This window comes from Lycorma delicatula, chromosome 2 (genome assembly GCF_047948215.1).
Source record: "Lycorma delicatula isolate Av1 chromosome 2, ASM4794821v1, whole genome shotgun sequence".
Classification (NCBI taxonomy): Eukaryota; Metazoa; Arthropoda; class Insecta; order Hemiptera; family Fulgoridae; genus Lycorma; species Lycorma delicatula.
Window position 1 is genome coordinate 62,755,786 of NC_134456.1, and position 16,432 is coordinate 62,772,217.

General features: G+C 29.8%; 1 protein-coding gene across 4 annotated transcripts in view; it reads left to right on the forward strand.

Annotated features, from left to right (window-relative positions):
* spir (spire type actin nucleation factor) overlaps positions 1-16,432 on the forward strand; it is a 713,663-nt gene that overhangs the window by 302,552 nt on the left and 394,679 nt on the right. For all 4 annotated transcript variants that reach the window (XM_075355415.1, XM_075355416.1, XM_075355418.1 and 1 more), the window contains exon 5: positions 8,072-8,272. In XM_075355415.1, coding sequence (XP_075211530.1) covers positions 8,072-8,272 — 201 coding nt within the window. The remainder of the gene's footprint in view (positions 1-8,071; positions 8,273-16,432) is intronic.

Here is a 16,432-nt window from a genome sequence, read left to right on the forward strand (position 1 = left end):
TTTTTTTAAAATTCTAGTTACCCTGAAAGATAAATATTCAATTTTATTATCTTTAATATTTTTTTAACCTACAGTGATAATTGTGATTATTATTTAATTGTGCTTGGAATATTTCTTTTTCTTTAAAATAAATAACGAATTTATTTGATATTTTCGCATAATTAAATAATCCTTATTAAAAGGAATTACTTATTAAAATAGCAGACAAATAAATCATGGGTTTATATAGGGGGATTTTAATTGAGTTTTTAGCATTACACAATCACATTGTTGCTGATTCGATTCTAGGATCCGTAAATATTTTTCAGATTAAATTAAATTGCAACAGCTTAACTGTACAATCGGATTTTTTATTATTCTACGTGATGTAAAAACAGTTTTTTCTTACATTACATAGAAAGTAACCGTATGGTCTGTCTTGAACTTAAACAAGACACTTTTTTCTTCAGTGGTTCGTGATGATTTACGTTTTAATCGGAGGTCTGTTTCATTGACATCGAGTGTCAAACGAGTTGTGTATTCTGTTATCTTAGTAACGATTTGGCTAAAAAAGGTTTTTCAGTAGGTGAAAATCTATGCTTTGCAGATAATTCTAGTATACTGTGGTTGTGAAATCTAGTACTTTCTACATCGATCAAATCGCCCTTTAACGCGCTTACGCTTTCTAAATTAAATATGGTTGTTTGTTTAATTTCTGAAATATTGACAGTGTCTTTACAGAAACGGTTTGCAGATAGAGGCATACGAGCCGACTGTGTTGTTAATCCGATCCGTTAAAATTTGTTTCTACTTTTGGTACGAGACTTAGTTCCAACGTCAGTGTAGTAGTTTCTTCTTTTAAATTCCTTTTCTTTTTTTATAATATACTTTTATTTGAATGGAATAATTTACATTTTGCGCTCATTTAATTTACTGTCATCCCTGATTGCTTTAGTTTCAAAATGCTTGCTTATCTTTTTAAACTAATAGACCTTTTTGAGAAGAATTTTTACTTTATGCAAACGTTCAATCACTTATTGATCTATGAAGGAGGTCATTATAGCGAACGACCTTAAATCGGGAGCCTACTGTAATATTAATTTAACTTATTAATAACAGTAACATTTATTTAAGGGTAGGAAAATGAAGACAAAAAAGAAACTATCATATAACAACTAAGTATCTTTTTCATCTTAAGTCAGGAGTGTAAAAGGTCTACACGACTTATCTTCAATGTGATCTCTATTTTTACATTATTTTAATCATTGGTCAAACAGGACTGCTGACAACTGACGATTTTATGTGCATTTACTTTATCAACTGCTATTTCTTTTCGATCAGATGCCACCGATTATTTGATTGATTATAAGATTCACCGACAACATAAAAGTAGAATTTTAATTCTTTTCGTTTATAAAACAACCGTGAAGTAAGTTGAAATTAAAAATAAAGAAGTACAAAATTTTACTTTACAACTGATATATTCATATTATGGGGATTGTAGGGTTATATTTGGACCGGGCCAATCCTTTGTTCGTACAGTTTTTGCTACCTTGAAGGTCGATTAAGGAATGCAGTGGTGTCCTGTCTCGAAGCAGATAACATCTGTATATACTGGTCTTTTTGTAATCGTTTTCACCAAAAAAAAAAAAAATACGGTCATTGTTCAGATCATCAAATCCAAAAATATAATGCTTTATATATATAATTTTTTTACGCACGCGCCCTACGCGTATACTGATAAGCAGAAAAAGAGAGAATACGTGTAACTGAGAGAGATATGTTTTAATTAGGATTATTTTTTGCCATTCTTTTCTTGTGAGTTTTAGTTGTTCGTTATAGCAATCTGGATTTTCGTTGAAAGATATTTTATTGTATTATTAGTATAACAAAAGTAAATAAATATGAAATCAAGGAGTAAAAAAAGACAGGGAATGCATCATATCGCTCCTTCTTCTGGTATAGAATAAGGCATCGGGTGAGACACGTCATCTATAATAATAGAATACAATGTTTTCCTCTCTTTATTTTCTTCAGATAACTAATAACTTGTGGCGGGAATTGCGGTGTTGTCGGCTCAGCAATGAAGTAGTAAATTATTATTTTCAGCGCGCGCGGTAGTTGTCGCAATGTATAAAAATCTATTCGGATAGGTATTTTCGGGAACGATGTTAGGTCATTGCTCTCATACAGTACCACTTATAAAAAGAGAAAAAACTGTAAAAAAAAATTAATTTTCTCTGTCTATATAATTGCAAATGATCATAAGAATCTTGAATCGGGTAAAGTAGCTAGTGAACGTAAAGAAAAATGAATTGTGTTAGTTCGTGACAATCTGGAGACACTGCTGCTTCTGCTTTGTTTTATTGTTTTTCTGTTTGTTTGTAATATCCTTTATGTTAAAAAAACCTGTCATAGGTCACAGCCGACAACTTGTATATTAGTCCCCTATTTCTTTGCCCGTAGATTTGGTGACGCAATAGCCAGTTGGCTTCGGAATGTGGGAAGTCCGGTTCCTTCTTTCTAGACTGCAAAAGGTTTTTAAAACTTGAATTAAGTAGTTCACTTAATTACGAATGTGTTATAGATTTCACCGTAACTTATTCGATGCTAGATATTTCTTTGTCATTTTATTATAATGCGTTTATACTGCCTATTCTGCGATGAAATCAGACAGCGAAACGGCTGTTATACTAATTTAAATAGCACTGACCCGCGTGTATATGTTTACACGTGTCTGCGCTTGAATACGAATCATTGTTCAAGTTTTAAAATTAATGTTATTTAGAGATCTCAGTGATTTTACTGATCAATGGTTTTCTACAAAAGATAAATTTTATTTTTGAATTATGCTTCTATTTCTCGTTGTCGTTGTCAGGGTTGAAGATCAGTAAATGATACGTAAGCGCTTGTTCATTGTGAAGTTAAATAAGTTAAAAGATAATGCTGTAATTTTTATTTAAAAAGTAACCAATATGATATCTGATGGCGTAGAAATATTTTAATAAATGCTGTACTGGTACTCGTATTCTGTTTGGAATAATTAGTGCTGGTGTCTCTTAATCTTAAGAGGACAATATGTTTAGTAATTCTTCAAACCTTGGACGGTTGTAGCGGTAACCGGTTTGGTGCTATTTTACCGGATTTTCAATAAAACTTTAAAATTTTTCTCTCATGTTTTTGTATTGCACATTTGTTCACGCCAAGAAAATTATTCAATAATTTGAATTAAAAACGTTATCAGAACAAATAAATTTTTACATATTTCTGCTAATTTAAAATTGCAAAACAGTTAATGAATAAAGATGTAATTGAAATTAAGAAAGATCAAGTATGGTTGCAGCAAAACATAGTATTAAAAAAGAAATTCTTTAGTAATTTTTGTCGGTGTAACACATTGCATAATGTTAACAACGTCAGTAACCATGTTGCTTAGGTTTTTAAATATTATCTGCAGAAAAGAGTTGCTGTTTCTCTATAGTTAAAAAAGTACCTAATTCAATTAATCTTAAGAAAATTTGAAGTACTCGGTTGTGACTGTTTTATTATAAGGGTTTTAGGGTTGTGGGTACTGGATGAATCTTCCTTTCCTACTGTATCTTCTATTTTATTTTTTTTACCCTTGCGTATTGTAATTTTTAATTAAATTGAAATTGGTTTTTAATTGTTACGGTTTTACATTCTGTTGGTGAATACAAAACCTCGCTTAAATTTAGATGGTTAATTTAAATGGCCTGGCTTAGCGGTCTAAATTTTTTCTTTAAAACCATTGAGAGCAGAATATTATTTAAGTTATATAGCTATATATAATAAGTTATATAAGTACGAGGAACGGGTGAAATATAATTCGCACTGGAACATAATGGGACAATAAAATTCCATAAAAAGCGACAGGTTTGGACATATAGTTTCATTCTCGTATTACTAACATTCTAAATTTCGTTTACCAATATCTTCCCATTTTTAGATCCTTGTACGAAGTAAAGGGTATATTGTGATCGCGAGAAATTTCGATTTTCAGATTTCAACGGAAATATCCATTTTGACCACCCATGAATCCATTTTGACTATTTTCGGTGTGACGTCTGTACGTACGAATGTATCTCGCATAACTCAAAAACGATTACCCGTAGGATTTGAAATTCCGAATTAAGCACAGTTATAACATCTAGTTGTGCACCTCCCTCTTTGATTGCAATCGACTGAACCAAAAGTGTCCATAAAACCCAAATCCAAAAAAAGTTGGATTTTGGGCTTTTCTTAATTGCAGTAATCACCCCTCATTGAGAGCTTATCAACGATATGTCATAAGAGGTAGTTCCGATTTCATCTCCATTTTTTAATTTAAAAATATTTATTTATTAATAATTATTAACCTCTCATTGTAAAGAATCTACAATAAATAATATTTCATAATAATAAAAAGAGATAAGGAAAAATATCAGAAGTTATTAATGAAATAGAATTTTATGTACTTTTCATTCTAAAAAAAATTGTGTGTATGTAATTTAATAGGCGTACAAGGAATTCATGGGAGGGGTGTATATAAAACCGGAGAAAAAAGTAAGTCATGTGGTGTCATCATCAGATTTTTTTTTCAGTCGCCATTTAACGGAGTCGAGAGTAAGCCTGTCAACGCGTCTAAAACAACGTGCAGTGATTAAATTTTTAATACCAGAAAAAGTCGATACTTATATCATTCACCATCGTCTAAAAGCCATTTATGGTAAAGAAACTTTGAAAAACTGTGAGTAGGTAGTGAATTACATTTTGTGCATTAGAAGCAGCTAAAGTGAATATTAAGGTTAACTGTTAGTGTTCGACTAGTTTCTTTGACGGATAAGCACCAAAAGAAGGTGATTGAAAACTAGGTTCAAAACGTCACATCACAAAACAACGCATCACTACTCACATAACTTATCGAAAGAACGAGTAGGACTCATTGCTCAGCTGAGTACCGCATAAACTGACCGGCAGTGGGTGCCAAAATAACGAACAAAGATAGGAATCTCGTGAACAGTTACGGAAACGTTATCAAAACAAGAGATATATTCTTTTCAATATTGTGACTGGAGAGGAAATTTAGATGCTTCATTACAACCCTAAAGAAATATAGCAGATCATTTAATATCGTCATTATGGTTGGAAATACAAACAATTTAAATCATAAATCTTGCAGAAACATTCTCTTGACAGTGTTCTAGGGTAGGGATATGTGTACTTGACTATCTAGAAGTGGGTCGACTGAAAATTCTTTGAATGCATACATTAAATCACCGTAGGAGACGTTTTTATAATGTTAGATAAACCACAGAGCCGAAAATTCTGCAACACGATAGTGCTCGACTAGACACATTGCGTATAGTCACCGATGCTCATGTAAAGTTGACATTTGAACCTATTTTCTACACCCTCTACACACTAGATTTGCTGCCCTGCGATTTTCACTTCTTTCCGCAATTTAGGAATAGATTAAGGAAAAGATTTTTGAAAGTATATGTTTGGAGCGTAGCTTTATATGGAAGTGAAACTTGGACGATCGGAGTACCTGAGAAGAAAAGATTAGAAGCTTTTGAAATGTGATATAGGAGAATATTAAAAAATCAGATAGGTGGATAAAGTGACAAATAAAGAGGTGTTACGGCAAATTGATAAAGAAAGAAGCATTTGGAAAAATATAGTTAAAAGACGAGACAGACTTATCGGCCTCATATTAAGGCATCCTGGTATAGTCGCTGTAATATTGGAGGGACAGGTAGAAGGAAAACATTGTGCAAGCAGGCAACTTTTGAAATATGTAAAACTAATTGTTAGGGGTGTAGAATGTAGGGAGTATACCGAAATGAAAGGACTGGTACTAGATAGGGAATCTTGGAGAGCTCATCAAATCAGTCAAATAACTGAAGACAAAAAAAAAATTAAGAGTATTAATTTCCCCCGGGATTATGGACTGAAGATCGTGGATCAAGGAAAGATAAAACGCTTATAAAACTGAGTCTACTTTTAGAGGAGATGTATAAACTATAAATGGTGACTAGGTGTAAATATAGATTAAGTTATTGTAGGGAGTAGAATATATTTTTATTCCAAATTTGTTTAATTTAACTGTTTCTTTTCAGTTGCGAGATATGAGACTTTTCATTACATTTCAGCCACTCCTGGTACTTCTTATTCTAACAGTAAAAGATTCTATAAGATATATGTTTAGTAAATTTTATAAACAAATGAAGATGTTAACTTCCTGTTAAGTTTTTCCCCTAAAACGGGAAACATTTTTTTCTAAAAATTATTTAAAAATAGCCATCTTACCTTGTATGATGGCTTATATCTGAATAATATAATTGTATGAAAGTCTGCAGGCCTGCTTATTCAGTTTCTATCCTCACAATTATCCATATCTGATTTAATTTTTATTTTTAATCTACAAACGAAGATTTGAGTATATTGATAATATCCGCACAGTTATGACTGTTATTTTTTTATTTTAATCTTTACTACATTTTGTAATATTTTTAATTCTTTTGACGATGATTTAAGAACCGAAAATCGTGAGATGTATTAGGTAAGGCGGATGTATTAATTTTATTTATTTTACATACGAACGTTGATTGATAAATAAATATGATTGAACCGTCTTCGCTAAAGAACTTTCAAGACACAGGTATTGAAATCTGGAATATTTAAACGTATTATATATAAGTGCTCTTTGATTTGTTTCCGATATATTTATTTTTAACATCTAAGAATAATTTACAATCACTTGATGACAACTGTAAGTAAATAAGGTTAGTGTTACATTGCTTTCACGTGAATAACTACAAGATAATTTACAATATTAATTGTGAAGAAGATATTTTGTTAAATATTTAGCTAAAACAATATTCAGTTCTATAATTTGAATTTTATCTTTACTGTTATTAAGGTTTGACAACAAATTCGACGGAATATTTCAAACTTTGACGATGAAAGTGTGATTTGTGATGATGACGTAACCGGGAACTTTGAGATTATGCGAAAGTTTTTATTATATACGTATAATTTAAAAAAAAAACAGCCTACCAAATTTCAGTTTAATTTTCTCGAGCGCTTTCGGATATTCTGTCATCTTCAATAAGTTAACAGTAGAGAACAACAATAAAAAATATAGATATAACAATAGAGAAACTATTACAGTACTGACGTAGTTATTAAACTTCAACTTTTGACGAATAATAAAATTACGATCAATTGTTATATACATATATATAATTCAATTATGGTAGTTTTATAATTTTAATCATAATTATATTCCTCTTGAAAGATGGCAGAATAGCCGAAAGCTCTCGAGAAAATCAAACTGGAATTTGGTAAGCTGTTTTTTTAAAATTATATATAATTATTACTATATCAAACGGTGCCATGTTCGTAAAACCGAACAGTGTTTAACTGAAATTTTTGTATTATTTAATTAAGGTTCAGATAATACAGTTAACCTTGGAGTTATGCAGTTATTCTCATGCTACTATCAAGCGGGATTTATTGCACGTTTGCGAAATAAAATCGTTAAAAATTTAATTTTTAACTGTTTGGGGTTATTTCATACGTACTTCTTCATGCAAATATTATATCCTTAAAAAATAAATATTATATGGTTTGTCCCTAAGTATTTAACTTTCCCAAATTGTAATGATTCATTAACATCATTTGGGCTTACTTCTCATTTTAATTATAATATGTTATGATTCAGTTTCATTTACACTTACTCGTCTGTTAAAAGAGGTTTAAAGATAGTATACTATTAATACCGCTTTAATGATAATGTTTCGATTATTTTTCACTTGTTCAGTTGTTGATGTCTTTTCAGTTGTTTTTAACATATCTTATCCTCAGTTAGAATTATTATATTATATTATTTATCCTTTTCATACTATTAAAAAATTATAAAACCTTTCATTGTTCATACTCGAATTATATATTTTAATAGAGCTGCCATTCAGCAATAATATTAGAATACAAAATTAATATTACTACAACTGCTTTAACCATATCTTTTCCCGTACTTTTAGAGTTGTATTTTAAATACCTTTTAATTTTTTTGACTAAAATTTTCTAGGTATGCAGTGCTCGGGTCGGTGCTCCTACTATGCAACAGGCAGATAACCATTACCGTGCTGTTTGCAGAGCTCTAGTTGCAGAGGCGATTGAGTTATCTACCTTCTTAGAGAAGGTTTCGCAAGGAACGAAAGATCTGAGAGCCAAAGCAGATGCAGCAGCTTCTTCTGCTGATCTCGATAACCTCAACTTCTCAGATTGGGTATGTTTGTTTCTTTTTACTAGATTTCTTCAGATGTTATTTAATTAATTTCTTTTGATATTATTTTTATTACTTTTATAAAATATGGTAATTATTGTTTTATGGATATTTGTGTTTCACGTTTCCTCCTCGCTCCTTGTCAAAGTGTTGTTTATTGTTTAGTTAATGAGAGCTTTTTTTAGGCTCTTACTTCAAATTCGTTTGTTACTGTTTTAATGAAGATGTTATATAGTTTTTTACTTATAAATTCTTTGTTCTTTCTTCATTTTTAACCCTTTACTTATCGTATGGTGTTTTCATCTAAAATATAGCGAACAACTCGAAGGGTTGGGAATTTTTATTTTTAGTTGTGTGTCACTAAATCAGTCGGTATTAGGTGATAATAAATTAATTTTAATACTTTTAAATTAATGTAACGGAATCTTAACAGAAATGGTTTATTCCTGTTTCACTCACTAGTTTTATTAATTTTGACTAGAAGTACTAACCAAACATTAATCAAGCATTCAAAAGAATTATCCGTATTACTCGAGAAGTAAATTACGGATGAGTAATTCGAAATATCCATGAAAACGGAGCATCAATATTCTTTATTTTAATTTTTCTTCACATAGGACGAGGAATATATTATGGATCAAGGACAAATTGAATTTTTTTTTCGGGACGATGGTTTAGTTTGAGTTAGTTTTTTAATCAAAATTATCTTTGATAGGATCACTGTTGTTGTTATCCTGATAACATAAAAAATAAGCCCAACAAATAATTCTCCATGTAAGATATTTACAGTAGTTTTTATAGGGTATTGTAATTATTTAAATAAGAGCTTAAAATAATAAAGTATTTTGCACAAATTCTAAAGTATTTTGTACAAAATCTAATTAAGTATTAAGTATAAAATCTAATTTATTCGTTAAAAAACATGCCTAAACGTGATAACATTTTAAAATTATTAACGTTCATTTTAAAATTACACGGGTGTATTCTCTACGAATCTTTCGGGCTAATAAACGGTTCCTTTTTCAATAACAGTAATATTAGTGTAGCCCGTTTCATAAAGGCTAGAATATCCTAACTGATAACACTGATTGTTACTAAATTTAATTATTATTTTCAAAAGATTTTTTAGCAGAATAGTATCCTTCTAATATGAAAGTGAGTCGTTGATAAAGTCGTTTTAAAAATAAAATTTAAAGTTTAATTTTCACTGTTAAGTTTTCAGGCTGTTTTTGTGTTGTTTTAAATTAAATTTTAATTAGTTAGGGTTAAACTTTCATAAACGAGTTATCAGTCAAAACTTCAGTAAATACTCATAGTTTCCCTTAAAGGGAGGAATAATATATACTGAATAAGTACAGTTTTTCTATACAAAGAATTGTTTTTAACTTAGATCGAAGTCAAAAAAAAAAAAATGCTACGATGAGAGAATAAATATTAGTCAAAAAAAAAAAATGCTGCGATGACAGGATATTAAATCGCTAAACTGCTTGAAATATGTTACAGTATTATTGTACGTTTACTCATACCCGTATAAGAAATTAGCTCAAGCAAGTTACGAAGTTAACGTTTGGTCGATTGGTCATGATTACAATAAAACTTGTGAAAAATTATCATCATGAATTTTTGAGTTGTTAAATTAATTAAATTTTATTTTTCTGTAAAAAAATAAATTGTTGTGTTTGCAAGTTAACTTATAGAATGTGACACAAAATAAAAATGACAAACGGTGAGCGTAATTTTGACGTATTCCAAGATAAATTTAAGCAACACACGTTTTATAAGTCGTTTAAAAAAAACATGCAAACTGTAAAAATTCCTTTTTATGTTTTGATGTTATTTAAAAAGTAAAATACTGGAGTCTTCTTACTATTGCCTGTTTATAAGTACGTGACTTGTCAGGCGAGACAGTTATATTACAAACATTATTACAATGGTTCACTTGCGTATACTTTTATGAAGAGGACACGTCACGGTAAATCGAGAGTAAATTTGTTGTGAGAAATGGTAGTGACTTTTCTCGTTGATCGCTTTTTTACGTGTAGGGCAGTGTTTATGGTTATATAAAAAAATAAACGCATACTGTTTATTATTAAAAAATTAATTTAGTTACTTGTTCATCCTTTAAAAGTAATATTTCTGCTGCAGTTATTTAAATTTATTTCATCACTTTCGTAGAATTCAATTTTCTAAAAAATTTTTTACGAAACTTTATTTGATTACAAGCGGTTTATTTTAGTCAATTTATTCCGAACTTAGAATGTTATGGTTTTCCATTTTGGCATTATAACAGTTTTCTCAGAAACATTTGAAGACACAGTTCTTTGACCTTTTTTTTCTTTAATTTTTCAGGTTTTAATATTAAAGCATCAATTTTATCCCATAATTTGTGTCACAAAATTTACTGTTATAATACTGTTACAGGAAAAATCAGGAAGACATTTTTCGCCAGTCGTATTTCGAAAAGAAAGCATTAACCCATGATTAAAATAACTTTTAAGTTATTTTAACCGATGAATATTGATGTATCGATATATTTATATATATATATATATATATATATATATATATATATATATATATACACTTTACATTCAGTTAATAGAGTCTACTATAAATGATTTGGCTTTTGTTTATAGGCGCTAGACAATTATTTTTGTTTTATACAGTTAAGAATAATAATTTTTTTTTAACCTTAAACTAGTGTAAAAATTTCTCAACCTGTTAAATATATAATATTTTACCGTCCACATATATGTTTTAGTTATGACAAAAAATTATTGTTGATGATCTAACGCCAGACAAAAGTGACGGCTAAAGCCATCATAGAATAAAATATGCCTGGATTCATTATGATAATTACTAGGGAAAATGGCGAGTGAAGCGAATTCATGTTGCGTTCTTCACCGAGTTAACACGATGTTGCACATGGGCATATCATACCTGTAGAAATGGAGGTGATATTCAGAAAGTAAAATAAAGTGATAAATAATGAAATGAAACAAAAAGGAGTTGGATTTTTCAAGTCGGTTAGACTCAACATAAATGTAGCCGTAATGAATAAACAAGTTAATAGTTTTAAATATTTAGGAAGAACTGTTGCATGTAATTGACCGCGCACAAAGAAAATAAAGAGCACGAGAGCGCAAGGGAAATAAGTAATTTATTCTGGGAAATAAGCGATCTGATAATTAATAGAAACATAAATCTGTAACTGAAAAAACGGTTTGTCTTTTTTTCACAAAAGTTAATTGGCTAACTTTTATGTGAAGTACAATATACATTTCTGAAAAGTGGATTATATGAAAGAAGATAAATATTTGGAAAGTTAAATGATGTGGGTGTAAATGAAGGTAGCAAGAAAAAAACGTGAAAAAAATACCTGATTTAGAGGTTATATGGATTTAAAAAAAGGGAAAAAATATTTGGCATGCAAGAAGAATATTAACGTAAATATTTTACAATAAAAAAGATGTGTTACTGGTTAAAACACATTCTTAAGAACAGGAGGATATTTGCAAAAAATTAAAAAATAATATATGAGGAAATATAATTAGAAAAAGAAGCAGTTATTTAAAATAATGTTAAGTAGAATTTAGGAAGAAATTACTAGGAAATAAAGATACAGGCTCAGGCCAGGATATGGCCAAAAAAAAAATCCATTTAGATCTGTTTTTGTACAGATTCGCCGTTGATAATCATAACGATTAAAATCTCTACAAGTCACAATTTAACTCTTATCAAAGCATGGCTGAGGCTCTGTAATGAAGTGTTACTTTTAGAGAAAGATAATCGCTTCGTGCGTCTCACTTGCTTTATATGCTTCTAATCATAAGGGAAAATGGGACAGTCAAGTTATCCAAAAATGTAATAAAACTTTTCTATCGAGAAAAAACACACGCGCATTGCTTCTATTCAGGAATATTTCATTTTAAATGTTTATTAATATATTTAAAATTTCATTCAAATTATTACTATCTTACTGAAAATATTGAATGAATAAAAAAAAAAATGATCAAAGTATAATTTTTCATAAAAAGAATTGAATTTTTTTCTTAAAGAATTAATGGGTAATGGGTAAGTTACACAAACAAGAGCGCACACGCAAGATAATAAGCGGGCTCATTCACGCATATAAATTATAATGAACTACGAGATTTGTTACGGTCCAGTTGTTTTCACCAACTGATGATGGAGTTGCTTTGAGGCACGGGAGTAATTAAACAAACAACTGTATGCATGGCGCTGGGTCAACGCGGTAGGTTTCAGGCGGTTTTATCTATAGAATAACGCCTTAATCCCTTTTAATATGTCCCAAACAAAAAGTCAAAGAAATTACTATTCTACATCCATCGTTGTTAAGTGTGACTCTTCTCAAGGCCACATTCACAGTTAATAATTTCATTTTCTTTACTGATTACTTTTAATTGTTTGTGAGATTAAATTTTAAAAGTTGTTTTTATTTAATTTTTTTTGTAATTGCTTTTTCAGTATTTTATTCTTTGAATAGAATCCTATCTGAAATATATTTAAGCTCTTATAATAATCATAAATTTCTTTAGCTTGCACGATTGCCAGGAGGTTTATTTTATAATTTATTAATGAATCATTTTATATTCGATCATAAATATATTTCTCTAATCCCGAGTTTGTTCGAAAATAGAATGATAGTTTTTATGTTGTTCTTTTGTTTCAGTTAGTCTTATTTTAGAAAATGCTTGTTATTTTAATTTACTAGATGATTGTATTAGGAAAAACGGTATTTGATATAACAATTCGACTGCATTAAAACAGACTTAGGATTTAATTTTTATTAAATTAGTTTAACAAAGATGGTACAAGTTTTTTATGTAGGAATAACGCCAAAATCGACGTTAAGGGGGTTTACAATTTTTTTTTGTAATATTGTTATTTTAAAGGACGTTTTCAATTATATTAATAATTGAATAAACCTTATTGATTTTTATAAATATATTTCAATATGTCTGAAATTATTATTGTTTTTAAACGTGTCAACCGACAATAATTACAAGCGACTTGACGTTAGTCACTTCCGAAATATGACATAACCATTCTCAGCAATAGAAAGCCAAACTTATTACGTAGAGCAGTGGTTGTCTACCTGATCCCTACCGCTCATTAGTGGGCGTTCCAGCTTTCATGGTGGTCAGTAAGGGTTTTCTCCGATACTGTAACACTTTCCTTTTTTTTAAATTTTAATTGACTTTTTAAAAATGTTCATAGCTTTATTAAAAAACATTTTCATTAGGTTTTCATAAAATTCCCCGCGATTAAAATTTCAGAAAATATACTATTTGTATCGCCCTCGCATAAGTTTAGTTCACGTTACGTAGTGAAACTAAATGGCGCTTTAGTACAACCGAAAACAAAAGAGCCTCGTCCCAGAATAACTTACGCATCTGGTCTGGTCAGTACGCAGATTTGTGAGTGAGGACGTGCCTACAGTTTCAAACAAATTGTGAGCCCATGTCTCAAAAAAATATATACGTTTGTGGCTGCTATATGGCAGAGATGAGTTTCATAGAATTAGTTGTAAATAAACTATATCCAATGTGTTTATTGTCATAAAATGTTATCCAATGAGGCAATGAAGTCGTCGATTGCGAGAACATCTTTCTACAAAGCAAAGATAGATTTAGCTGCAAAGTTGTTTTATAAAGATTTATTCTGCCAAACTTAGCGAAAATCCGCCATAATGTATTTAAGTAATTATTATTATATGCTTTAACTTGCTGTAACTCAACTTTATAAATAAAGTTACTTCCCTACTTTATAAATCATCATTACTGTGGAACCGGTGGGCGGTTCTATTACCTCAAACAGATACAAAAGTGGGCGGTAGGTATAAAAAGGTTGACTACTCTGTCAGTCAGGAGTGAAGTTACCAGTTCCCTATTTCACTGAGCGTAATATATTGTTTCATATCAGTACGATAAGCTCTCAGAAACGAACCAGCTGTTTACTTCGGTTATCATACGAACTCTTTGTATCGTGAAAATGATTACTTTCAGAGAAATGCAACCTAATATTTGCCTCTTGTACTTCTACTGCTTTATATTGTTAAACCGACGGGGAAAACTGGACGCTAACATATCTATTACAATTTTCTTCTGTGAAATTATACATTATATAATTATCTCAATTCAGTGAGGAAAATATAATATTCTTGTACATTTGTTTGTATATGAAATTCTCTGTTTGCTAGCAGTTTAGGATACTTGATGAGTTTCCAACACTTATGATTTGAAAAATGGCGTCTACCATCTGCCTTATTATTTTTTTGAAAATCATTTAATGGTACTATCATTTGCGCTTTTGAAACAATTATATTGGTAACTGTTTTATGAAACTCGGTGCTATCCATCTGAAATTACAGAAATATAAAAAAACTTATCGCCTAAGACATTCCTCTGAGGTTACTAAATATTTAATTAACTGAACATTTACTGTACTGTAATAATTATGAAATAATAATACATTACAATTTTATTCGTAAAATTAAACAATAAAAATGTATTTTACTTTTTATTATCATTTATAATTACTTTCAATTTTATTCTCTTTAATTAAATGTCATCTTAAAAAAAAAATAATGTAAAATTACACGTATTTCTCAACTAATCAAGCGTGTTTTGGCTTAAACATGAGTAAACAATGTCTGTAGGATGGGGAAACTAAAACGATTAATTTTTAAAAACGCAGTGAGCTGATTGTATACGATAGATGAGGGCGGGGAAAGAATCTTACTATTTTATAAAAGATAAAATCTAAAAAACGGGAGGCGGAACCATGAAGATCCTGAAAGATGAAATGGCCAATGACTGTTGCATGTTAACAGTAATTAAATCTGTTTATCCATGGTTAATACAGCACTAAGAGATGCTATACGCTGAGAAAACACGTTTCGTATGACGACATCCTTTTATTCTTGATGTCACGGGATTCAGCCGTAAAACCCACGGCTGAAGTTGTGCGTAGCGAATTCTTTTACCACGACCGACTCTTTCCAGTGCATCACTTCTGTCATGTTACTATGTTTTCTATACATACTGATCTTTATGGTACTGCTACCGTATTAAATTTAATACTTACAAGCCGTCTGATGTGTTGTACTTTTTTATTTTGGTTTGCAACCGATGTAATCATTTATATTATGATATTAAAAGGCATGCTTCAGAAGAAATTTAGAGCATTACCGGGTATTAATGTTATATTTGTACTAATGTAGGACTAAATTGATTAAATAATTGAATTACGTAAGTTTGATATCTAATAATTTTTCGTGTTAGCACGCTCATTTAATGCTCATTACATTTCATCGATTTAAAATGAAAGTTCAGTCGCAGAGAGATGAAGTGTTACGTAATTTCCATACTGCAAAACAAAAATAAACTTGATCAAACTATGTAGTTAAAATTAATATTTTCCTTTGAATTTTATGATGAAAATTTCAGTTTTCGTCATAAAACGTTTGAGCCCACCAGAAAAAAAAAATTTATCAAGTCGTACATTATTGAAACTGGATGACTCAAATATTGAGTGCAGATATCGAGAATATAAAATAAAGATTCGTAAGACAAGAGTGATGTAAAGTAAAGAAAATGTGAGAAATAATGAATTATATCCGAGCACAATACAGTCATATACTTTTCAAACTTTATACAACGGGAATTATTGAAAGATATGCTCCAATTAATTAATGCTACGATTATATGTATTATTTGGTTGGTTTTCTTTTTTTTTAATAATAGTTTTTCAATCTTCATTTTATCATTCGGTAAAACAAAACAAAAAATTATATTCCTTGTTTATAATATGCTATTTATATTCTGTGACATTTTTTAAACCTATTTCAGATTCAGTTGAACGTATTTTATTTTTATCTGAATTTGAGTGCTTGTATTACTGGTTTAATCCAATCTTTAGGGTTCAGTTAACAGAACTATACAAAATTGCTGTTAATGAAAAAGAGTTGTTCGCCTGAGATTGAAAATGATTTCAAAATCGACAATGAAAAAAATAATAGGTTTCACTTACAAAAATAAATGTATATAACTTGAAAATATGGTTTTATGATCTATTGGCGGTAATACGAACTTCATAATGATTGGAATGTGTATATATAAATTGATTAAGTTATCCGAT